The 26439-nt window shown below is 44.7% G+C and overlaps 2 protein-coding genes across 45 annotated transcripts in view; both read left to right on the forward strand.

Moving 5' to 3' along the window:
• The window catches only part of NR1H3 (nuclear receptor subfamily 1 group H member 3), a 47956-nt gene extending 28388 nt beyond the window's left edge, over positions 1 to 19568 (forward strand). For all 3 annotated transcript variants that reach the window (XM_054027254.1, XM_054027253.1, XM_054027255.1), the window contains 6 exons: positions 3547 to 3755; positions 4109 to 4288; positions 4709 to 4808; positions 12048 to 12161; positions 13028 to 13122; positions 17493 to 19568. In XM_054027254.1, coding sequence (XP_053883229.1) covers positions 3547 to 3755; positions 4109 to 4288; positions 4709 to 4808; positions 12048 to 12161; positions 13028 to 13122; positions 17493 to 17639 — 845 coding nt within the window. In that variant the 3' untranslated portion in view covers positions 17640 to 19568. The remainder of the gene's footprint in view (positions 1 to 3546; positions 3756 to 4108; positions 4289 to 4708; positions 4809 to 12047; positions 12162 to 13027; positions 13123 to 17492) is intronic.
• A 638-nt stretch (positions 19569 to 20206) lies between these two features.
• MADD (MAP kinase activating death domain) overlaps positions 20207 to 26439 on the forward strand; it is a 116284-nt gene continuing 110051 nt past the window's right edge. For all 42 annotated transcript variants that reach the window (XM_054025556.1, XM_054025561.1, XM_054025559.1 and 39 more), the window contains exon 1: positions 20207 to 20291. The gene's annotated coding sequence lies outside the window, so the exon portion shown is untranslated. The remainder of the gene's footprint in view (positions 20292 to 26439) is intronic.

The following is a 26439-nucleotide window of genomic DNA, read 5'->3' on the forward strand; positions in this document are numbered from 1 at the left end:
AATTACTTAGACAAGTTAGATGTCTTCAGGTCACAGGGCCTGATGAAATACACCCTAGAATACTGAAGGAACTTACTCAGGAGAGGTCTGAGCCACTAGTGATAATCTTAAAAAAGTTATGGAAGACAGGAGAGATTCCAGAGGACTCTGGAAATGGGCAAATATATTGCCAATCTATAAAACCGGGAACAAGGACAACCTGGGAAATTATAGACCAGTCAGCATAACTTCAGTATCTGGAAAGATGATGAGCAAATAATTAAGCAATCAATTTGCAAACATCTAGAAGATAATAAAGTGATAAATAACAATCAGTGTGGATTTGTCAAGAATAGATTGTGTCAAACCAACCTAATAGCTTTCCTTGACAGGAAATGGATGGGGGAAAGCAGTAGATGTGGTATTCCTTGACTTTAGTCAGGCTTTTGATACTGTCTCGCATGACTGTCTCATAAACAAACTAGGGAAATACAACCTAGATGGAGTTAGTATGAGGTGGGTGCAGAACTGTTTGGAAAACTGTTCTTAGAGAGTAGTTAACAATGGTTCACAGTCAAGCTCGAAGGGCATAACAAATGGGGTCCCGCAGGGTCTGGTTCTGTTCAATATCTTCATCAACGATTTAGATAATGGCATAGAGAGTACACTTATAAAGTTTGTGGATGATACCAAGCTGGGAGGGGTTGCAGGTGCTTTGGAGAATAGGATTAAAGTTGAAAATGATCTGGACAAACTGGAGAAATGGTCTGAAGTAAATAGGATGAAATTCAACAAGGACAAATGGAAGGTACTTCACTTAGGAAGGAACAATCAGTTGCACACATACAAAATAGGAAATGACTGCCTAGGAAGGAGTACTGAGAGTCATAGTGGATCAGAAGTTAAATCTGAGTCAAGAGTAACACTGTTGCAAAAAAAAAAAAAAAAAAAAAAAAAAAAAAAAAGGCAAACATAATTCTGGGATGTATCAACAGGAGTGTTGTGAAGAAGAAAAGAAGTAATTCTTCTATTCTACTCCATGCCGATTAGGCCTCAACTGGGGTATTGTGTCCAGTTCTGGGTACCACATTTCAGGAAAGATGTGGATAAATTGGAGAAAGTCCAGAGAAGAGCAACAAAAATTATTAAAGGTCTAGAAAACATAACCTATGAGGGAGGATTGAAAAAATTGAGTTTGTTTAATCTGGCGAAGAGAAGACTGAGAGGGGACACAGTAACAGTTTTCAAGTACATAAAAGCGTACAAGGAGGAGGGAGAAAATTGTTCTTGGTAGGATAGGACAAGAAGCAATGGGCTTAAATTGCAGCAAGGTTGGTTTAGATTGGACATTAGGAAAAAGGTTCCTGTCTGGGTGGTTAAACACTGGAATAAATTGCCTAGGGAAGTTGTGGAATCTCTCATTGTCTAACCTGCTCTTAAAAATCTCCAAACACCTGTCAGGGATGGTCTAGATAATACTTAGTCCTGCCTTGAGTACAGGGGACTGGACTAGATGACCTCTTGAAGTCTCTTCCAGTCCTATGATTTTATGTACATTTGGAAAGTATGACATTTTAGGGTGCAGTCCAGACCAGTGAGGATCTGTGTCACTACTTGCCCTGCAACCTGGGGTACCTCACAATGCTTTGGTGCTGTAGCTCCCAAACTGGGCTCCTCACAAATAGCATATAGGTCACATTCTGAGTGTCTGTGCATAGCCTTAGCCCTAGTCCCGCAGCTCTGACTCCAATAGTGTGTCAGCAAACACCAGCTGCACTCTAGCTTCCAGCAGCCTTTGTTACTACTTGCAGGGTGACCCCAACACATTGCCAGTCACGGATTTCCCCCCAAAAGTGTGTGTTCTGTACTGACTGGCCCTCTCCTGGATAGTCCAGATATATTAGGTTTCAGAGTAGCAGCCGTGTTAGTCTGTATCTGCAAAAAGAACAGGAGTACTTGTGGCACCTTAGAGACTAACAAATTTATTAGAGCATAAGCTTTCGTGGACTACAGCCCACTTCTTCGGATGCATATAGAGTGGAATAAATATTGAGGAGATGTATGTATGTGTGTATATATATATCTCCTCAATATTTATTCCACTCTATATGCATCCGAAGAAGTGGGCTGTAGTCCACGAAAGCTTATGCTCTAATAAATTTGTTAGTCTCTAAGGTGCCACAAGTACTCCTGTTCTTTTTGCAGATATATTAGGTCCATTGCCCCTGTAAGAGGATCAACATGCAACAGTCTGCTACGTTAAATGGAGTTACCCAAACAATTCACTACACTGGATTCGTTTTAATTAAAGAATAAAACAAGTTCATTCAACTACAGAGAGAGATTTTAAGTGAGTACAAGTAATGAAGCATTAAAGTAAAAAATGGTTACAAGAAAAATAAAGATAAAACACTTTCTAAACTTAACAGATGAGGCATGTTCAAGGTGAAGTCCCTTACCACGTGTTTTCAGTATGTTGCTGATCAAACTCTCAGGCCAAGAGCTGATCCCAAAGTCCATAGGCTGTTTTCTTTGTCGACTTAGGTAGGAAAGAGAGATGGACTGGGAGAACAGGGCTGCCCAGAGGTGGGGGCAAGTGGGGCAATTTGGCCCGGGACCCGCAGGGGCCCCTCAAGCCCTGGCTGAGAATCCCTTCCCTGGCTAGGGGCGCCTTTTTAATTTTTACTCACCCGGCGGCGGTCTGGGTCTTCGGCAGCACTTTGCGGCGGGCCCTTCAGTCGCTCCGGGTCTTCGGCAGCGGTTCCTTCAGTGCTGCCAAAGACGCGGAGCGCGTGAAGGACCTGCCGTCGCAGACTCGGAGCGCCGCCTGGTGAGTACAAGCGCTGCAGCGGGTGGTGCCTTTTTTTATGTCCGCTCCCCCGCCTTGCCCCAGGCCTCCTGAATCCTCTGGGTGGCCCTGTGGGAGAAATAACTTGGGTGTTTTTGCCTCTCACTTTTATAGTTCAGTTACACTTTGAAATGCATTTTTCTGAGGGTTGCCCATAGTTAATATTCATTCAAATAGTAAAGAAGGCAACATGGTGTCTGGGGGTGAAAGAGGTTGCATGCTGTTTCTTCTCACCTCTGTTTGCTGAAATGCAGATTTTCCTTGTCTCCTGTCTTCCCCCTCTTGCTGTCTGAGGATCCTGTTTACACCTTATATGTAAACTGAGGTAAACACACATTTCTTTGTTTAAGACCTTCTTGACCAATTCTGTCTAATCTGGGCTATGTGGGTTTGAACAAATGCCACCAACATCATTTGGGGGAAATCATAACTTTACATATAATTTTGCTACCTAAATTTCACCATGAGGATATTGACCAGCAAGTTATTAGTTTTCAAGTGATACCTTACAAGGCATATTTTGTACAAAGTTGCATGTAGGGTGTGAATTCTGGGTGCATTCAGGGGTGCATTCTGGCATAGAAAGGCAGCTGACATCTTTGCCCTGGTTGTGTCCACTGTGTTTCCCTGTATCTGGCAGTTGAGTCCACCGTGTGCCCCTTGCGTCTGGCATCATTGCTTGCTCTCTCACTGCAACCTCTTCTTTCTCCCCCTTTTAGGTGTTTTGTCTGAAGAACAGATCCGGCTGAAGAAGCTCAAGAAACAGGAGGATGATCAGGCTCGGACAGTGGTTGTGCGCCCAACCCCCCCATCTCCGCCCAACCCCCCCTATAAACTGACACCTGAGCAGTTGGGCATGATAGAAAAGCTTGTGGCAGCTCAGCAGCAGTGTAACCAGCGCTCATTCACAGACAGGCTCAAAGTGACGGTACAGGCTCAAAGGGCAGACTCCAAATACAGAGGGCAAGGGAAGGCTGGGGTCATGTGCGAAGTGAAGGGGCGCAGCACAGGAGGGCTGTGCTCTAAGTGTAGGGGGCACGACCTGGGGGCCATACACTACGTTTACGGAGGAGTGGCATGGGGCAGGGAACATGTGCTAAGTGTGGGGAAGTGCAGGGGATGGCGGGGGGAGGTTAAGCGCTAAATGTAGAGGTGTCACAGGGGTGGGGGCCATGCGCTAATTGTATGTGGGAGATGTCAAGGTAGAGGGTTGGGGGATTGTTTTTCTTTATTCCTTTCTTTCACTGTCCCCTCTCGCCCGTTGTGTCTCTTCTCGCCCAGCCATGGCCTCAGGCTCCAGACCCTCATAACCGTGAGGCACGGCAGCAGCGTTTTGCTCATTTCACTGAGCTTGCAATCATCTCTGTGCAAGAGATTGTGGACTTTGCCAAACAGCTGCCTGGCTTCCTGGAGCTCACCAGGGAAGATCAGATTGCTCTGCTGAAGACATCCACCATAGAGGTGAGAATCCAGCACATCACCATTGACACCAGTAGAGAAGTATGTTTCTCTGGTTGGAGGATTGGATTTTTTCTCCTTTGGCATATACTGGACCAGTTGCCCTGGGGAGGAGAGATGGAAGGAACCTCAGATATGGAACCACTATTCCAGTGCCATCCTCTCCAACCATGGGGTACAGTAGGGAATAGGGCAAGAGCACTGGCTGGGGAGAGCACCCAGCTGCTCCAGGTACAGCCTATCTCTGCAGAAGGCACTGCTTAGGATGGGGCAGGATTTACTCTGTAATATAGAGGGCTACAGGATGGTGGTGAGTAGGTGACTTTTCTACATTGATGCTTCAGGACAAGCTGTAGCTTCTGTAACATTTTTGCTGGATTCACAATCAGGCTGTGAGTGTGGCCCCCCGGCTCTGTGTTTTAGGTGATGCTGTTGGAGACATCCCGGCGCTACAATCCAGAGACTGAAAGCATCACCTTTCTGAAGGACCTGAGCTATAATCGGGATGATTTTGCCAAAGCAGGTGAGCTGAAGCCCAGCTGGTGCAGCAGATAGGTTTTTCCTTTCCCCTCTCTATCCCATGCTGTCCCGCCCTTTGTAATGCAGGCTTCTGGACTCAGGTACAGGGTTTAGGTGAGGTATAGATGGTTGGGAACAGGAACTTGGCAATGCACCGCTGGGATCTCAGTTCCCACTTAACATGCAGTTGCAGTTCAGTTCAGTTACTAGCCCCAAAGATTGTAGAGGAAACTGGGATGCCGAACTTTAATGATCTCCTAGCCCCTTCCAGCCCCATATTGGGGAAATGTAGGAGACAGGATCACCTGTCTCCACTGTCCTCTGGGAATAACGAGAGGGGCTTTTTTCCTCAACTCTTTCTAGGTTATATGGCTGCTTTCAGCTGCCTTACCTGGTTTGAGAAGCGGGGTTTAGGGAAGGCATTGTCACTAATGGTCACTGCATAGAGGGCATCTAGATTCAGTGAGCAGAGTTGGAGATTCAGAAACCTAATGTGTGGTGCTGTGACTGCTTGGAAATCCATATTACTTACCTGCCAGTGAACTGTTCACAGCATCCTCTCTGGGGCTTGATTATCCAGGTGCGGGGGGCAGGAGTGAGAGGACGAGACTAGGGAACATAGTCTGCCTTATTATCTGAAACTGGTGCTAAGTTGTTGGAGTGTGAGGCTGCTGTGCTGCACAATGCTTGTGTCTCTCATGGAGACCTCTCTGGGAGATGCAGCTAGCATGGCCTTGGTAGGGCTAGTTTGTTTGAATATTCTGTGTTGTATTGGCTCAGGTTGGGAGCTGTAGGAGAGGTGACACTAGGATGGCTATACAGTGACACTAGGATGGTGGTGGTGAAGTGAACTTTATGCAGTAGCTCGTGGTTCAATTTGAGACATTAGGAGACCCGTGTGAGGTGCAAAGTACTACAGAACTGTCATTGTTACTCTGTAGCTTCAAATACTCTAAAGGCTGGGTATTTCAGAAATGCTGATCATCATTAACTCCAGTTGAAGCCAATAGGAGCGGAGAGTGCTAGTCATTTCTGAAAAGTCAGGCTTTCAGCTGTCCATCCCCTGATTTTGTATCTCAGGAGTATCTGCCCTTAACTTGTACCTGTTGCTGAGGCCTGTATGTGGAAGTTACCCCTCAGTATGTCTAAGAATTTCCCTTTATGCTCTTGGGGTGCTCCCGAAGACTGTTGGTTCTGGGGATTTTGATTTGACTCATCCATGAGGGCTTCTGCTAGTTTGCCAATGGCAAACTATAGTGCTTGCAAGATTTACTGAGAGTCTATGTAAACAGGTCATCATCAGCATCCTGTCAGAGATGGATTTTATGATGTTTTCTATAATCCTATCCATGTACATGATGACCAGACAAAAAAAGTTAGCAGGTCCTGCTCCTGAAGGCCTTACTATCTAAGGGTTCTGAATAAGATGGTTCTTAAACTTACCCCCTAAGGGCACTATTGTGGACTTCTGTTCTTGCCCTTCTTTTGTAGCTTCCTCATTGCCCTTCATCCTCTTCCTCCGCTGGTGATTGCTGCCCCCTATTCAGTCCTGTTTCCCAAGTGGCTCATTTCAAACCCTTGGCTATAACTAGGAGTAACGGAATGAAATTAGGAAAACTTTCCTGACATTCAGACTACCTTTTCCCTATCAGAAGATGTATTGCTCAATGGAATCATCTCCTATGGGCTATAATGGGAGTCCTATTGCTTGAATATCGATAGTGGCAAATCTCTCCCCCACCAATCACCTTCCAACACACCACTTTATTTGCATATGGCCAGAAGATTATGCCCAATCCTGTAGGACTCAGTTCTGGAGACAGTGGTCCATGGGGCTTAACTACTGCAATCCTTTATATCTATGAACAAAGACACGCTCTGAAAAAATCTCTAGCTAATTCAGAATGTAGCAGTGATTCTGCTCAGTATTACAGGTTGCCAGGAACATATCACCCCGGAATGTACTCTCTGCACTGGCACCCCAATAAAACTGAGTTCTGATTTTCAAAGCCCTATGTGCACAGTTGATTGATTTAAATCAATTTTGATAATGATTTATATCAGCAAGCAGGAAACCTTGATTTAAATAATAGATTTTAATCACGTTTTGCATTTGTACTTTTTAGTTATCCCAAAGAAATTTAGTGTAAAGGCAACTAAATATAGCCTTTACACTAAATTTGGTGCTTCTCCTTGCTAACCCAAGGGATACACTGTAAACCAGGCGTTCTCAACCTTTTTCTTTCTGAGCCTCCTCCCCAACCCCCCACATGCTATAAAAACTCCTCGGCCCACCTGTGCCACAACAACTGGTTTTCTGCATATAAAAGCCAGGGTTGCCATTAAGGGGTAGCAAGCAGGGCAGTTGCCCAGGGCCCCATACTCCAGTTGCTCAGGCTTATGCTTCAGCTCCAGGTGGTGGGGCTCAGGGCCCCAGGCTTCAGCCCCTGCAGTGGGGCTTCGGCTTTCTGCTCTGGGCCCCAGCGAGTCTAACTCTGGTCCTGCTTGGCGGGCCCCAGGCCACTGGTTGAGAACTACTGCTATAAGCTATATAAATGCATATTATATGAAGTTACATTTATTCATATTTTTAATTTTTACATTTTTTATTATTTTAAAAAATGATGCAAGATGCATTTCTTATTTACTAGATGATTATTAATTTTTTACTTGTGATTTGTGTCAAGCTCTATTTGGATGGAAATTCAAATTCAATTACAAATACACAATTTTTTTTTTATTTAGTTTATTAAATTTAATGACCTTAAGTATGCTGGAAATAAGGAAAAGTATTAAAGTTTATCAAAACACATTTTGCTTTTAAAAACTAATTAAACAAAGGAAGAATTATCTGTAGTTAGTTAATTGAAATAATTACTGGTCACCAAGTCCTTCAAGACTTTAGAACTAGTAGATTTTATCCTCTCACACATAGTTTTTATTCATAGATTAGAAGAGGAAAACAAACTTTCCTACTTTTTCAATTGCCCATTGATTTATTAAATTTTCAATTTTAACTGGTCATTGAACAGAATAAATTTGAAGTGAAGAAAATATTCGCTCTATATTTGCAGAAGTTACTGCTGTCAAAAGCTGGTTTAGCATTCAACAAACTCTGGTTCTGGGGTCTTACCATCAAGTCAGTAGTTTGACTTTCTTTAAAACTTGGGTAGCAAATATGAACTGCTTTGTTTTTAATTTAAAGGATTTTTGTAAATAATACATTTATGCCTTCCCATAGGTTGTCAATTTCACATTTAATTTTAAATTACAGATATATATTTTTAAATGAACCTGTATTTAATTTAAATTAGAAAGAATCTGATTTTGATAGATTAAAAAATGATCCCCCCCCCAATCTTGTTGAAATGGGATTAGCCCTAGTTATCTGAGAGATTCTCTCTGTCCCTCCCTGACCACAACCTTCCCACACCAGATATGTTCAACTAGAATAAAAACCTTGTCAAATAGCATGAAACTTGTGCTTGTGGAAGACTAACCTTTATCTGAGCTGGACTGAAACAAGGGAACTCACTGCCAAATGCAGTTAGAATGACCACTATTTTTGCATTTGGTGCTAAATGCAACCCCCACCCCCACCCCCAAACCCTCATCACTTCTCTCTAGCCTGTCTGCAGTGGTACCCCTATTTATATCAACATGATCACATTTGTACAGAACTAGAATGGAATTCTAGTATTCTAGGTGAGGGTGTACCATTGATTTATAAAAAAGCTATTATAATAATTTCAGCATTACTTTCTATTCCATTCCTTATGCATCCAAACATTTGTTTATTTTTGGCTGTTGCACACTGAGCAGAAATCTTCATTGACCTGTTCACAGTGAATCCAGCAGTGTGTATAAGTCATTCAGATAATTCTTTCCAACTTGGACTTGTCAACAGTGCATGTCATATGCCATTGCGTGTTTGTCTAGCTTTGTTAGGACCTATTTATTCCTATTCTTTGTTTTCTGTATCTTAGCCAGTTTGAGCCATGACATAAAAACTTTGCCTTTCGCCGCATGTGTTAATTTCCGTTAAAACGTCTTGTGAGGGACTTTGACAAAGGCTGATTTGAAAGAGGAAGTCAATTATATCAGTTGGCACTCTCTTTAGCTATTATTTTGAAGACACACTCGATTTCTAGTTCATACCTCTTGGAGTTATTTTTTCAGGCTGTTTGAACATTCAGATGGATATGAGCTGCATTCAGTGCATGTTATCAAGCTATTTACCTGAGGGTACTGAAAGAATTAGCTGAAGATATCTCAGAACTACTGGCAATAATTAAGGCTGTGTGTCTGTCACAGAAGTCACAGATTCCCTGACCTCTGTGGCTAGTGCAGCTGGCTCCATGCACCGCCCCCGCAGCTCCCACTGGCTGTGGTTCCTTGCCAATGGGAGCTGTGGAGCTGGTGCTCATGGCAGGGGCAGCACACGGAGGCTCCCTGGCCTTCCCTTCCCCTAGGAGCTGCAGGGACATGCTGGCCGCTTCTGGGAAGCTGCGCAGAGCTGGGTAGGGAGCCTACCAGCCCTCCCAACCCTCTCTTCTCTCCCCCTGCCCCCTAGCATGGGTCCCGGGCTATGTGCTGTCAACCGTCAAACACCCCCCCCCACCCCCCGGCCCAAGTTTTAGTTAGGGGTATATAGTACAAGTCACGGACAGGTCACAGCCTGCAAAGTTCTGTTTACTGCCTGTGACCTGTCCATGACTTTTACTAATAATACCCGTGACTTAAACCTACCCTTAGCAATAATATTTACAAATTCATGGATGAGAGGAGAGGTCCTGGGAGACTGGGGCTAATGTAGTGCCCATCTTTAAAAAGGGGAAAAAGGAGGAGCGAGGGCACTATAGGCCAGTCGGCTTGATTTCAATACCTGGGAAGCTACTAGAGGAATGTTTAAAACATTCAGTTTGCAAATACCTGGAGGATGAAGGGGTAATCACTAGCAGCCAGCATGGATTTACCAAAAACAAATCATGCTAAACCAGTTTGATTTCCTTCTTTGACAGGGTAACTGATGGATAGGGGGAAATGCAGTGGACATAATATACCTGGACTTCAGCAAGGCTTTTGACACAGTTCCACATGACAGTCCACATTTCTACAGCTTGCTTATCAGACTCAACTGAACTACCATTAAGTGGATACATAATTGGTTAAACAACTGTAAACCAAGAGTAACTATTAATGGAATGATGTTGGATTGAAGGGAGGTCTCAAGTGGGGTTCCACAGGGTTCTGTTCTGGGTCTGGTCTTGTTTAACATCTTTATTAATTACCTGGATGGTAGGTATAGAGAGCATACTAATAGAGTTTGCAGATGACAAAGCTAGGGGGTGTTGTCAATATGTAGGAGGATAGAGCTAAAATTCAGAGGGATCTTGATAAATTGGAGAACTGGGCTACAGCCACCAAAATTAAATTCAACAAATAAATTTAAGGTGCTGCATTTAGGGAAGAAAATCTAAATGTACAAATAGAGAATGGGGGAAAACTGACTTGGCAGCAGCACTGCTGAGAAGGATCTGGGAGTTGTGGTGGATCACAACCTCAACATGAGTCAGCAATGCTATGCTGTTGGGGGGGGGGAGAAACAACAACCCACAAACCATGCAAATACAATTTTAGGTTGCATTACCAGAGGCATATCATGCGAGTCATGGGAAGCGATAGTACCACTCTACTTGGCACTGGTTAGGGCTCAGCTGGAGTACTGTGTCCAGTTTTGGTCACCAATGTATATAAAGGAGGTAGAAAACCTGGAAAGGGTCCAGGGGTGAGTGACAAAGGGATGGAATGCAAGCCATATGAGCAAAGGCTGAAGGAACTGGGTATGTTCAGTTTGGAAAAGAAGAGATATGATAGCAGTCTTCAGATACTTGAAAGACTGCCATAAAAAGATGGAGAAAAGTTATTTTATTTTATGACAGAGGGCAGGACAAGAGGCAGTGGGTTCAAACTACAGCATAGCAGATTTAGATTAAATCTCGGGAAAAACTTCCTAATGGAACAGACTGCCTCAGGAGGTTGTGGAAGCTCCTTCACTTCCTTTTCAAAAGGAGGCCGGATAGCCATCTGTCTTGATTGATTTAGACAATAGATCCTGCATCTTGGCAGGGGGCTGGACTAGATGAACCTTACGGTCCCTATGGTTCTATTGCAGGATCCACAATATCATGAATTTAGGGCCTTATGTATCTTTAAAAAATTTTTTTTTTCATGTTGAATAGCAAACCATTCCATCTTAAACCCATTATGGGATGAGAGACTAGGGAAAATAGTGGTGAGATTTATGAAATGGGATTGGATTCAAGGTAGGTGGCTTCTAGGTATGGATTTAAGGGGGTTTATGGTAGGGAGCTGGAGTGGAAGAGTTTTTTTTGTTTTTAAAATAGAAACACCTAGGCACTTGGCTTTTTGACAGATTTTTGGTGTAACTGATACGATTATTTCATTTTAGCAATTACCTGTTAAGGTGTCCAGAGGTATTTAAGCCTTTGTGGTATCATGTACCAATTACTACTGTTGGGGTCTGTGATGGGATAGTACGCTACACCCCTGCATCATCCACAAACAGACCACACTGAGGCCTTCTTGCTTGTAAAACTACATAATGGTGTTGACAGTGTTTTAATCCCTTCACCAATACATAGTAGTGTCTCCACACCTTTACACATTGTATCTCAACTTTCTAACCCCTTCTCCAATAGGAGCAGAGCTAAGGCATCTACTCAGAGGACCCCCTTTGTTAAGCTCTCCTAGATTTCTGTTTCTCTCCTTTCCCACCCCAAGTACACCTTCCTGTGCCCTTTTAGACAGTTTCCCTGTTAATGGTCTAATTGGCTCACCATCCCCAATCTGACCTGGTAATCGGGTACACCTCTGTTCCATTAGGCCTTCTCCAAGGAACCTAATAGTGAGTAGAGTGCTGGCTCAAGTGCAGGTCCTCGGGACTCTGTTGCAGAGTCTGACACACGTTCCCCAGTAATGGAGCAGTATGAGGGAGGGACCCAATTTGCCATTGGCCCTGGAACATATTGGGGTAATGCAGATAAGGGAACAGTTTCTCCTGTGAGCTCTGCAGCAATGGGGATGGGCCCCACCTGCTCCCCAGATGGTCTTCCCCCTAGTAACTCACTGCAAAAAAATTGGAAGTCTCATCCAGGGTGGCTAGAGGCAGGGAGCAGTGGCCAATATTAATCCCTACACCCTTCTTTTCTGTTTTCTCTAGGCCTGCAGTTCGAGTTCATTAACCCTATCTTTGAGTTTTCAAAGGGAATGAATGACCTACAGCTCAACGATGCTGAATATGCACTTTTAATCGCCATCAACATTTTCTCTGCAGGTAAAAAGCCAGGAAGGGGCCAGAGAGCAGCAGCACTGAATCAAAGGGAAGGAAGGATAGAGCAGATGTGGGATCAGAAGCAGAGGAGGAGTGACAAGGGTATAGCAGAGGGGCAGTATCCTAGTATGGGTGCTGTGGTAACACAATATCACATATGCTCTGAGAAATCATTATACGCAGACTCTTTGAGTTGCCCCCGTAATGAGGGGAATTCTCTACTGCTTCATGACCTGTACCAAATTAACTGAAATGTAGTCTGTAGTGTCTCTTCTAGCTAGAAACCATCAGTTTGCTGTTTGGCGAATGCTCATGTTGTCCCTTGGTGTAGGGTAGTAGTGACATCTAGTGGTCAGTGAAAGGTATTTTGGAGTCTGTGCCCATTACAGCTTCTGAGTCATTAAAGTGCCACGCAGAGAAGTTATCAGATCAATCTTGTCTCTATTCTTTGAAAATTTATACTGTGAGGGAATAGATATTTTCCATTTTTTCTCCCAGTAACCCTCCTGCAAGAGAGAGTCTCCCATCCCTCCCTGAATGATCACAACCTCACATCTCCATTGGGACTGGAATGTGAGGCCCAGTGAGCTAGACCCGGCTGCCCTGGCTCTAATTTTACTTTGTGGCAGGAGGTTACAAAGTTACTCAATAACTTTCAAAATGTGGCTGATGAAGACAGACACAAGAAACTGATTCTCACAACTACTGCTGTCTTGCAGGAGGCATTTTGGCTGTATGCTATCTCATAGGGAGAGTACCGGACAAGACTCAGGGCTAGTCCAGGGATTAGGATTAGCTTTAGCCTCCAATGTCAAAACTGCCCAGGCTGCCTACAGCTACCTACTAATGTCTAACCTGTTTCTTGGCAGACCGACCAAATGTGCAGGATCAGTCCCTGGTGGAGAAACTGCAGCACACCTATGTAGAGGCCCTTCATTCTTATATTTGCATCCATAGACCAAATGTAAGTGCCTGGCTGAGTCCTGAAAAATGAATAAACACAAGTGTATGTGTGAGAGTTGATTTTATGATTGATATGCTCCTCTAATTCCCTACTCCCTGAATTAATCTTCTGCAGTCAGTGGTCATGCACCATTTCCTTCAGCTATTCCTCAATAGCCAGCAACCTTGTACCAGTCCCCTACAGGACCTCCGGGTAGAGGCTGGAGCTGGAGGAGTTTTGAGTAGAGCTGGGCAAAATGTTTTGATGAAAAATGCACTTTCGGTTAACCAAAATTATTAATGAATTGGGTGAAATTTGGCAAGTAGTTTAGATCAGAAATTTTTTGGAGAAATCATAAAATCATGGAAATGTAGGTCTAGAAGGGTCCTTGAGTGGTCATCTAGTCCAGCCCTCTGCATTGAGGCAGCACCAAATAAACCTAGACCACAGGCATCATACCTGTTCTTGAAACCTCCAATGATGGGGATTCCACAACCTCCCTTGGAAGCCTAGTCCTGTGATTTATCTATCTTTTTATAGTTAGAAAGGATTTCCTAATATCTAACCTAAATTGCTATTCCTAAAGATTAAGCCCATTACTTCTTAGCCTACTTTCAGGTGACAGTCTAGAACAGCCCTTAACATACAGTATTTGAAAAACCTGTTATCAGGTCTCCACTCCATCTCCCCCAGCCCTGATGGAGCATGCCAAGCTTTTTTTAGCCTTTCCTCACAGGTCAGGTTTTCTAAACTATTTATCATTTTTGTTACTGTCCTCTGGACTCTCCAGTTTACCACATCTTTCCTAAAGTGGTGCACACAGAACTGGACTCAGTATACCAGCTGAGGCCTCACCAGTGCAGACTAGAACAGGTTACCTACCTTTTATGACATACAACACTCCTGTTAATACACCCCAGAATACTAGCCTTTTTCCACAACTCCATCACAGTGTTGTTTCATATTCAGTTTGAGAGACACTATAACCTCCAGATTCAGTTAATTCCTTAAGTACCCTAGGATGAATTTCATTAGGTCTTGCTGCCTTTAATACATCTAACTTATCTAAATATTATTTAACTTATTCTTTCCCTGTCTTGGCATGTATTCTTCCCTCTTGTTAAGTATCTGGTCACCATTAATCTTTCCAGTGAAGTCTGAAGCAAAATAGGCATTAAACACCTCAATCTTCTTAATGCATGTTATTTGCTCTCCTTCCCTGCTAAGTGGTGGACTTACACTTCCCTTTCTCTTGCTCTTAATGTATTCATAAAACCTCTTCTTATTGCTTTTTGTGTTCTTTGCTACATGTAACTCATTTGTGCCTTAATCTTTGATTTTGTCCCTACATACTTGCTCTAATCTTTTTGCGCATCCTTAGAAATTTATCTATGTTTCCACATTTTGTAGGATTCCTCTTGGTTTTAAGTTCGTTAGAGAGCTCCTGGTGAAGCCATATTGGTCTCTGTGACGGAGGGCACTCACTTCTCATGAGCACCTCTAATTGGCTAGGTGTGATGCTGCAATCTGTTTTCTCCTAGCACCCACTGTACATTGTCAACCTCATTCGGGGTCTGCAGTGGCTCAGTCCTCCAACCAAATCACATAGTCAATATAAATGAGCAAAGATATCCCTTCCAGGGTAATGAGTTTAAACACACTGTTAACCCTCATGTGGGTTTTCAGCCCTGTTTCTGAGCCCTTTAACAATCAGGCTTCTCAACAGGCTTTGTCCCTTTCTCAGGGCTTTTGCTACTTCTCTAGTGGGAAAACCCAGGCTTTCCCATTAGCCAAATCCCAACCCAGGGACCCTGTAAACAGCACCCACGTACTGCTTCCCCCAGGTTGCTGCTGCTATTCCTGGGCATTTTCCCACATAGCCCTTTCCTTTCACCTATTACCTTAAGGTTACAGTTGTCAGGTCCTCTTGTTCTCAGGGCCAGTAAATCAGACTATTGAGTGCCTCTGAGCAGATCAGATCAGATCATATTATATTATATTATATTTTATATTCCCTCCCTTCCAGTCCTAGCTAGGAACTGACCTGCTCAGTTCTGCTGCCTGCAGTTCCTTTTATCTGAGGCTGCTGTGCTCTGATTGGCTGCTTCTGCGCAGCCATTCTAGGCAGTCCTGGAAGACCCACCTTTGCTGCTCCTTTCCTGGCTGGGGTATGATAGGACCACAAAGCCTCCAGCAGGGGGCTTTAAAGGGCCAGGCACACCACATAACAGCCTCTTACTAGTCTTTATATCTTTCTTGCATTGGGATAGTTTGCTATTGTGCCTTTAATATTGTCTCTGAGAAACTGACAGCTTTCCTGAGCTCCTTTTTGCCTTAGATTTTCTTCCTATGGCACCTTACCTACCAGTTTTCTGAGTTTGTTAAAGTCTGCTTTTTTAGGGTTACCATATTTTAAGTCTCCAAAAAGAGGACACTCCACGGGGCCTCGACCCCGCCCCAACTCCGCCCCGCCCCTTCCTCACCCCGCTCCACCCCAACTCCGCCCCCTAACCTGAACGCTTCGCCCCCCTGCCCCTCCCTGTCCCCCTGCTTCCCGCGAACATTTGATTCGCGGGAAGCCTGAAGCAAGCAGGCAGCAGGTAAGCTGGGGCTGGGGCGGGGGGGCGCGAGGAGGCGCAGCCCAGTCCAGCCTCCCCGGCTGAGCGGCTCCCTCTGGCGGCCGGCCGGCCCAGGCCAAGAGGCTCTGGCCCTGGCGTCTCCCGTCCGCCTCGGGCCGAGCACTGTTAGGCCCGGCCCCCGGCCGAGCACCCTTGGCCCTGGCCCTGGCCCCGGCCCCCAGCCAAGCACCGCCGGCCCTGGCCCCCGGCTGAGCACCGCCGGCCCCGCCCCCGCCAGCCCCCGGCTGAGCACCGCCGGCCCCGGCCCCGCCCCCGCCGGCCCCCGGCTGAGCACCGCCGGCCCCTCCCTCCCTATTTTCCAGGACATGTCCGGCTTTTTGGGATTTCCTCCCGGACGGGGATTTGAGGTAACCCTATCTTTTTTGAAGTCCATTGTCTTTATTCTGCTGCTCTCATTCCTCTCCTCAGAATCATGAAATCTATCATTTCACAATCACTTTCATTCAAGTTGCCTTCATCCTTCAGATTCGCAACCAGTTCCTCCCTGTTGGACAGAATCAAGTCTAAATTGGCTGTCCCACTGGTTACTGCCTCCACCTTCTGAAACAAGAAGTTGTCTCCAGTACATTTAAAGAACTTATTGGAAATTTTGTGTTTTTTCTGTATTACTGTTCCAATAGATGTATGGTTAGTTAAAGTCCACCATTACGATGAGGTCTTTTGTTTTGGATATTTCTGTAATTTGTTCTAGAAATCTTTTACATCTCCTCCTCCTGATTTGGTGGTCTATAGTAGACCCTTACCATGACATTGTTGGTTTTTCCCTTTTATTTTCACCCAGAGACTTTCAACCTCCTTCTGGATCTCAGAACAAGTGCATTTTTAATGTATAATGCAATACCTCCTCCCTTTTTTCCCTGCTTTTCCTGCCTGAACAAGCTATACCCCTTTATATCAATATTCCAGTCATTAGATTTATCCTGCCAAATCTCAGTGATGACAATTATGTAATAATTTGGCTTATGTACTAATATTTCCACTTCCTCCTATTTATTCTCTCTACTCCTTGAATTTTTGTATCGACATCTAAGATGATGAGCAGATTCCTTTACTGTTTCCCCTCTTGTTGCGCCTATGAATTTATTGTAATTTTTCATTTTACCTTCAACGTCTAGCTCTCTGTTAAGATCACCTTTTGTTATATCCATCTGTAGGCTTATGTTACCTGCCCACTCTGAACCTAGTTTAAATCTCTGCTCACTAGGTTGGTGAGTTGATGTCCAAAGATGCTCTTCCCTTTCTTCCTCTTCCCAGCAGTCCTCCTTCCCAGAACAGCATCCCATGGTTGAGGAAGCCAAAGCTCTTCTGTCAACACCATCTCTGCAGCCACTTTTAGACTTTTCATTCTGAAACAGCTTTTCAGTCAACATTTAGTTAGATTTATTCTACAAGACGTGAAAAAATTGAAACAAAAATTGTTTCAGGTTGAACAAAACATTTTCATTCAACCCAAAATGATTTTTTCCTGTTTTTATTTTGGCCACCAACCTAAAATATCAGTTATTAGTTCAGCTATAGTTATTAACTCCCCCAGCCTATAATCCTGCACCATTCCCAGCAGCACCCTACTGGGAAATGCTGAGTCTGGAGTAGCTGTGATCTCCCCACACTGGTGCTCCTGTCCCATTCTGTACTGGGAGATGCTGGTATCGGAGGATGTGAGCTTGTGCTTTTAATGAATCCAGTAGGTGGTTTGTCTTGTGAGCAAGATTCTGGATTTACTTATGACTGTCTATTTGTGTGACCCTGCAGGACCATCTGATGTTCCCTCGGATGTTAATGAAACTGGTCAGTCTTCGGACTCTAAGCAGTGTCCACTCCGAACAAGTTTTTGCCCTTCGACTACAGGACAAGAAACTCCCTCCCCTGCTCTCAGAAATCTGGGATGTGCATGAGTGACTATGTGCTCCCAGGGAACTGACCTGCTGAAGTAACACCACCTCCCATCCCTTGCTAACAAGAAGCCAGCCTCCCCTCTCCAAACCACTGAACTGGGGGCTGGGCTGGGCAGTGCAGAATGATGAGCCTGTGGTTTCTTTTCTCTGATGTGATGAGACTGTGCATAAGGCATCTGGGAGAGATCAGATGTTTTTGTAATCTTTGATTTAGTGCCTCCTAGAAATGGGATCATGTGTGAAATGCTTGAAAATGCTAGAGATGAACATCCCACCCCAAATGTTTCTTCAATGTCTGTCTTTTTTCTAAGTACGTGTTCTGGGGTTTTGCCCCACCTTCCTTTCCCTTCTCATTGATTCTGAAAGTGAATTTGCAGGAACTTGTTAAATGTTCACTGAGCGCATCCTAGCCCCAAAGGCTTCCCCAGGGTTCTTAGGGGAAGTTTATGTCGATGTCCTGGGGGTTTTCTTGTATTCCCTGTATTTAAAGTTTCTATGATGTGCTGCCCTTCACAAAGATTCCCAGAGAAGAGGCTGTTGGTGGCATTCCCTCTTTGTGAAGCTTCATTTCTAGAGCTGTCCTTTCATTCTGGCCCTCCTTTGGCAAGTAGATCCCTGGAATGTGCAGTGCCATTTATTGAAAGTTATTCTGTGGTCATCTTTTATGTACCATAGAGAAACCATGGATCATCTAGCTGTTTTTTTTTAATAAGGTTGCCTATCATTATAGTATCTTTTGGTTTGCTAGCAGGTGAAAGCAATGACTTTAAAAACCATGGAACAGATTTTATGTTGGGGTTTGTGGAGGAGAAGAAAGAGGAATGGAAGCATCAGTGTCTGGGCAGTAGAGGTGGTGGAAGTATATAGAGAACCACCAAAATTTTAGTATATTTAGTGGGTTCCAGTGAGAGTGAAGATTATCAGCTGGGGACTGAGAATGCACTATATTTATAGCATATTAGCAGACATTGCCTAACCTATGGGCTGCACAACTCTCCCAGAACCCTGTCTGCAGGAATATTGAGCATAACCAGCTCTGTCCAAGTGTTCTCCCTTATGCTAAAGATCTTTCCAAGTGTATGGTCATTTGTTAGTGATTAGTGAGATGTGGAGGTATCTCGGTATGATGAGTACACTCCTGCTCTTGTATATGAAACAGGGTTAAAAAAAGAACTAGATAACTTCATGGAGGATAGATCCATCAATGGCTATTAGCCAGGGTGGGCAGTGATGTCCCTAGCCTCTCTGTTTGCTAGAAGCTGGGAATGGGTGACAAGGAATGGATCACTTGATGATTACCTGTTCTGTTCATTCCCTCTGGGGCACCTGGCACTGGCCACTGTCGGAAGACAGGATACTGGGCTAGATGGGCCTTTGGTCTGACCCCAGTTACGCTGTTCTTATGTACTTCTTAAATCCTCTCCTTTCCACCTTGTGCATGGTAAGACTCACCAGTGATCCCTTGGTCCATAAGTATTTTAGTATTTAGAGCAATAATTTGTTTGACAAAACAGAAAAGTGTCATTGCAAAATGCGTTTTTCATTCTGCAAGAAACAACAAACAGTATTTGATCCCAGAGATGTAACCCCAAGTCCCCTGGTTTCATGTATTTTGTCTCTAACAGGGATCTATGTTTGCTTGCCCAGTGAGCATCCTGAGAGGCTGGGTTCACAAGGCTCATTGTTTTGGGCTGTGTATGTGAGCACCAGGCCTCTGGCAAGGGCTTTTTGTCCATTTTGCACTCAAGGTTGGTCCCTTGCCTCTAGCCTTCATTCTGCACCTTCGTAAAGCACTTGTAATAATCTGTAAAATAATCTGTTATTTTTTTATAACTTGTTGCAATTGCAAAATTTCTTGTTTAAATCTGTATTTTTAACTAATCTGTTTGAGAAATGTTAATGTTTATACAAAAGAATAAAGCCTAATACAGGATTTTTGACTAGCTATGATGGACCATATTTTAGGGCTGGCATAAAGTCTTAATCTTGTGAACCCCAAGATAATTATTAAAAAGGGGAAAACCCATCAGGGAGGAGGAGGAGGAAGTGGTTGAGAATGAATGACAGTATGGCTCCAATTTAACTTCCTTCACCCTCTCCACATGCAGGATAAACCTCCTATGAGACTCCTCAGCTTGCTATACATCTTTCTGTGACCCATACACCGCTGTGATACAGACGTGGCTCGGTGGGGGCCAATGCAGCACACGGAGACTACAGGACCCAGCATGCATATTCCATCTTGATTGGTACTGCCAGGGTCAGGGGAGAGCATTGCATGCTGGGATCTGTAGTCAAGTGACCCGCATCTCCCGCACGGGGAGGTGGGGGCTGCAGCCTGTTCTGGGCTATGCTCATTAAGCCCCTTGCTTTCATTAGACAACGTAGCAAGCGCTAGCTGGCTCCCTCGCTTGCCCTGGGAGGTTCCCGGGGTCGCAGCGGGCGACTGACCTCCTCAGCTCCCTCCGTGCCCGACCGAGGCCGGTGCGTCCGCGCAGCGTCCCGCCTCTGCAGCGCCCCTGCGCCGTGCGCAAGTGGTTCGCTCCTCCCCCACCCCTCGGTGGTTCGCTCCGCTCCGCTCCGGGCTCTGGATGCGGAACTGGCCGCTCGGCTCAGAGCAGCAGGGGGCGGCGCCGGACGCGGCCTGTGGGGGCAGGTAGAGGCAGGCCCCGCTGCGGGGGCAGAGCTGACGGCTCGGGGGCTGCGTGTGGTAGGGGCTGGAGGAGCCGGGGGTGCGCGTTAAGGGCAGTGCGGGCCTGGTGTGGGCGGGCGGTGTGTGCCCTGGGGGCAGTGTGGGGTGGTGGGGAAGGGGCTGGGTACACTGGGAGCAGGGGGCAGTGTGGGGTGGTGGGGAAGGGGCTGGGTACACTGGGAGCAGGGGGCAGTGTGGGGTGGTGGGGAAGGGGCTGGGTACACTGGGAGCAGGGGGCAGTGTGGGGTGGTGGGGAAGGGGCTGGGTACACTGGGAGCAGGGGGCAGTGTGGGGTGATTGGGAAGGGGCTGGGTACACTGGGAGCAGGGGGCAGTGTGGGGTGATTGGGAAGGGGCTGGGTACACTGGGAGCAGGGGGCAGTGTGGGGTGATTGGGATGGGTGCATAGGGAAGGGGGTGGGTACACTGGGAGCAGGGAGCTGTGTGGGGTGATTGGGATGGGTGCGTAGGGGAAGGGGGTGGGTACACTGGGAGCAGGGGGCAGTGTGGGGTGATTGGGATGGGTGCATAGGGAAGGGGGTGGGTACACTGGGAGCAGGGAGCTGTGTGGCTTGAGAGATGTTTGGGGCTGGGAATCACTTGTCCTGTTTTCCTAAACAGCTGGCTGCTGCAGTGTTCTTCCCCTCCTCTCCTTCCCCTGCTGCATCTCCTCCTTCCCGTGAGTTGTCTGGGACTGAGCAGTGCAGCTGGGCTGTGCTACAGATCCCTTCCTTCCCCAGCCTTGCGCTGTAGTGATGCTCTCTCGGGATGGAGAATCCTTTGCAAGGTCACTGCAGGAGGGGGTAGAATGTCACTTAAGCTCCTCCGAGCTGTTGTGGACAGAGATTTCTATCAGTCTTTGCCCCAATCTGCTCTGGGCCCCAGGCACGTTATGTCAGAAGCCTAAAAGCACTCTGCAGCTCACACTCTGAGGTGGTAGAGTTATGTGGGGCCTGCTGTGCTGATGGGCAGCTTTGGCATGAAGGCTGCAGTCCTCTGTTTGTGCTCGGGGCTAGCAGGATCCTGACTGTACTACCTGTGGTTTTCAATTCCTGATCTTGTGGTTGTCCAGCATATGTAGACCCTTTGGGTACATTCTGAGGTGTTAGTTGCTCTTCTAGATGAGCCAGAATTTCTGCAGTATTTCAGGCTTCTTCCTGCTCAGGGTTAGTAAAACCTTCAAGTGGTGGTGGTAAAAGGGCTTTCTTTAAAGGAGGCTTCCTGATTTCTCATTGGGAGCTGGTGTTTGATACAAGTACAGTATATTGTACAAAGTGTGCTCTCTCCCCTTGAGATACAGAATTATGTGGCTTTAGCCAGGAGTGAATAGTCACTGCCTTTTAGAAGCTGTTGCTAAGGTGTCTCTTTGCTGAGGAAGGGTGATTTTCATAGGTCTTGGGGGTGATTAGTGGGGGGAATTACAAAGATATATAACAAGTTTGTGATGGGGGTGTATATCCTTCACACAAAGGCTCATTAAAGCAGGGATAGAAAGAGAAGGTAGTGGCAGGCGGGGGAAAGGGACGAGGGCTCGGAGAGGAAACTGATGCTCTTTCTTCTTCTCCTTCCATCCAGGAAGGAAATGGTTAGGAAGTTTGCAGACTAGGAAGCTAGGAGAAACCGGGCAACTGACCATTTTGCTTGCAGAGAGACTAGATTTCTTACAAAGTACTCCATAAGTTAAGGATGTTTTTTCCAGGGGGAAGGATGTCATTCTTTGCTGTTTTACTCTTTTTTTGAACCAGGTTGAAAAAAGCTTGGGTCCTAACTCTCTTCATGGGGGTAGGGTGAAAGAACAGTATAATTAGAGGTGCCAGTTGGAGGATGCAGTCCTCTGTTCCTTGCTCCTCCCCCCCACCCCCCTTTCTAGTATCTGTAACTATGGCCTGAGCCTCACTCATGCAGGGCTATTTTAGGTGTATACTGAGCAACATTTTAAAATTATTTAAAAACACACAGCCATATAAACTTAACTTGGCCCCATAGAGATTGCAATAGGAATTGGGAATATAACAGTTCTTTACCTCGCCCTCCTCCACCCCCAACAAATCTGCCACTTTCTCTGTGTTCAACACGACTCCAAATCAGCACTTCTGTTCATACACTCCACCAGACCCTCACTGTGCTCTATATAATACCACTGATCTGGGGAGAACTTGCCACTGGTTGAGAGAGGCTAAGGGAGGCATAAGAGAGTGTGATCATCTTCTTCTTTCTTATGGCTTGGGTAGGTAGCAATGATTATACCTTTATATCTAGATTTAATAGCCAGAATGTTGCTGCAACAATGAGTTGGTGAATGTCCTTCAGGCCCCCAGTGAAAGAACGAAGGAGACATTCAGATATGATGTGCTCCATCGTTTTTGCCTGGTGACCACAGTCGCATACAGGTGTTTGCCTCATTTTCCATTTAAACAGGTTTTATTCACATATCCCATGAGATGTCCCGATCTGATACGAAATGCACCAGTCTTTCTGACATAAGTCAAAATCCAGTGTTTCCTTGTCAGGATCAATGACGAGCTGTTTGTTTTGAGTGGATTTCATGGGACTGTGGGACCACAGGATCATTATAAACAAAATATTGAGTAGCAGGTTGGCAACTACAGGAGAAGCTCAGGCATGGGTGTTTGGTCTAGGGATTTAACATCTTCCTGAATGATTTAGTGGTGGGAGTAAAGGAATGTTCATGAAAAATTCAGGTGATATTAAATTAAGAAGAGGTACAAATGACTATGGGGATCTAGAGAGAATAAAACGGAGGGCAGATTTAACTTGCATCAGTGTAGCTAGCACATTAGGGAAAATGATCTAAAGTAGCAGTTCAGTAGAAAAATGAACATTTGGGAAGCAATAACACAGAACTATAGAGTGAGAATGGATAGAAAATTAGATACGGGTTTGGTGTTTTTGCTTTCACGTCATATTGCATTGTGATTTATGAGCTACTATTCATGCCATGGAGCTGGGAGGTGATACTTTTTCTCCTTGTCCTTTTGACTAAAATCAAGTATAGTGAGTTGAATGTTTGATATGTTCTCTGTTAGAGTACAATTGCAGATAGGCACTGTGTAGGTTAGTAGGTCTTTTTATTTTTTACTATCATCCTTTGTCTCTGGTGTGACTGCTCCTGGGATATTGCATTCAATTCTGGGTAATTCCATCCCAGAATAGAGATATGAGGGTCTGGAAAAAATGTAAACTTTTTGGAAGAAAATATTTTGTTCTCCCCATGGCCTGGTGTGGAAAAATTGGAAATTTGGGGAAAAATTGAAAAGAAAGAGTTACATGAAACATGTTTTCAAAATGAACAGTGAAAGAATTTTTAGAGTAATGTTTAAAATAATATTGTTTTTGATGCCCTGCAGTCCTTCAAAATGCTTTTTAATAACAAATATTTAAAAAAATATGAGTTTCTTCTGCATGATAATGTCAGGTCAGGTCTATTTACATACTATTTCTGAGCCCAAAGGATATAACCTTCCTTTTTGTTTACAACAATATTGATGCATCCTATTTTCAACATTTTTTTTCATATATGCTAAAAGGCAAAAAAATACACCTAAGTACTTTAGTGTGCAGCTGTAGCTCCATCCTCAATGCTAGATATGTCGTTATTATTCAAATCAAACCTAAACAATTTATACATATTCATTTAATAAATATACCAAACTGTACTTTTTATGTGCTAACTAAATTATACATATTACATTTCTCATTCTTAAGTAAATCTGAGCTAAACTAGCTGAATCTTGAGAAACCATTTCCTAGTGGGGCGATCTACAAAGTTGTGGAATGATCACAGTATCTTAGCTCTTGGAGGATTATGCTGCTTGTCTTCATAGATTTTTAAGGCCAGAAGGGACCATTATGATTATCTAGTCAGACCTACTGCACAGGCCATAGAATTCAGCCAGTAATTCTTGTATCTAGTGCCAAACATCTGGCTGAGCTAGAGTATGTCTTTTGGAAAGACATCTTTATTTAAAGATTTTCAGTGATGGAGAATCCACAGCATTCCTATGAGAGCTGTGGGAGAATTTTTTATGACCATCACTTAAAAATGTACTCCTTATTTCTAGTCTGAATTTGTCTTACAACTGTAGGGACTAATTTAAAGAAACTCTAAAGAATCAGCCCACTGGAGTTCAACACAAATGGCTCTTGCTGCTATAAACCTGAGGACTCCCAGCCTGGATGGCAGTGTAGCTTTGTGTCCAGCAGCCATTGAATTGTGTGGGGTGTCTTCCTCACTGGTGCCGACTGCTGCTTTTCCTTTACTGACCAGCTGGCAGAACTGGTGCTGCTTTGGAAGTGAGAGGTACGGTTTGCATGTGCCTAAGTTATCCGTCCTGGGGCAATTCTACTCTTGCTGCACCCTTAGAAATTGCAGTCCAATGAGACTCTGTTAGAAGTCCAGGTCACTATATAAAATAATGCAGCAATTCAGTAGCTCGGACCAATGTGGCCTGTGAATCTTCTGTTTCTTCCACAGCCTATTATATATTGAGCATCTTATAGCTGTGGCAGACCCAAAATCAGGGGCTGGTCCTCATGTTGACTACAATTTACCTTGTAATATCTAATATGAGCGCTCTTCTTATTTATTTGTAGGTTAGTCTATGGTACTTGTCACCTTAAACAAGAATGAATTAATGCTTGTGACACTCTTGAGAGGCAGGGAGGTATCGTTATCCCCATTTTACATATTGGGAACTGAGGCAAAAAGAGAGTGACTTACCCATGGTGTCTTAATGAGTTTGTGGCAAAGCCTTGAATTGAACCCAGTTTTCCTAAATCCCAGTTTATTGCCTTAACCACAAGAGCAGATTTTCTCTTGCCCTTGCCCCTGCCCCTAGCAAGACTGCAAATGTAGTGTTGACAGTTGACTGATTGTTTAGAAGGAAGGAAATGGTTCTTCTCTCACCCCAAAACACCCATTTGTGGGCACTTGCTGGTCTCGGGTTTTTGCCCTTTTGGGGTACATTCTGCTGATCTTTGATACCTTTTCTGCCCCATGGCAGTGGGAAGTTTAGGTCAGTGTTTCTCAACCTTTTTGACATGAGGAACCGGCCTGCTGTCTTCCTAAACTGTCAGTTTAGGACCAGCTTGGGGACCAGCTCTGGTCCACAGACTGGTCGTTGAGAAACACTGGTCTAGATCTTTGTTAGGTTCTGCTACTTTTTCATTTTTAAGTGAATTTCCTGCTGCTGAAAAGTGTGGAATTGACAGCAGCAGACACTGAATAGTGTGCATATCAACAGAACAGGTAAAACCCAAGCAGCTGGAGTGCATGCTTCCCTGCCCCGTTTCTTCCCAATGGGAATCAGTCCTGCTCCAAAGAGGCCATTGTGGGGTGAGATTGGAAGTTCTGTCCCTATGGCCTGTTCATTTGTGGGTATCTCTTTAGATATTGGGAACAAGGGGGCTCAATTAGTGTCTCTTGCTATAATAATTTGGTAATAATGACACCTGTTCTATAAAATCTGAACTAATACCCACCAAAGAAATTTCATACAAGGAGTCACTGAACCACCATTAGATGGTAACTACTTTCTGTCACTCGCAGTTAAACCAGACTGGAATTGATTATTTTGCACTCAAAAACTCAATTCCCCCCCCCCCCCACTGCACCCTCCTGCCGCCCCAGCCCTGGGTCACTGGTAACTCGCTCCCAGGGCGGGTCATTCAGCAGGAATTTTGGATGTGCACCGAACACAGACAGGATTGGTTCCCATATGGTTACAGAACTCTAGTAAAGTGGAACAATTTTCAGCTTGTGTGATTGGAGAATATCTGGATGCATATTATAAGATTGTCCTACATAAATGAGGAAAAGTTGAGGTGCCTTTTATTATTCTTTTGTTCCATTCTTTGTTTCTATGGGGAATTTGCCAATGCAATATCACTGTCTTCCTTTTAAACAACTAAAACTAAAAAAAAAAAAAAAAAGAAAAGCAATGGTTGTTGAAAATAGCAATTCCAGTCCTAATAACCACTGAGAAGCATTTCTTGCTCAATTTATTCTACTTTTTCTACAGCAAGTTACAGTGGATCAGTATATTTGATTTGGGAGAAATGAAGTAACAGCTGCCCAAAGTGAGCTTGAGCAC

Source organism: Malaclemys terrapin, chromosome 4 (assembly GCF_027887155.1).
Source record: "Malaclemys terrapin pileata isolate rMalTer1 chromosome 4, rMalTer1.hap1, whole genome shotgun sequence".
Taxonomy (NCBI): Eukaryota; Metazoa; Chordata; order Testudines; family Emydidae; genus Malaclemys; species Malaclemys terrapin.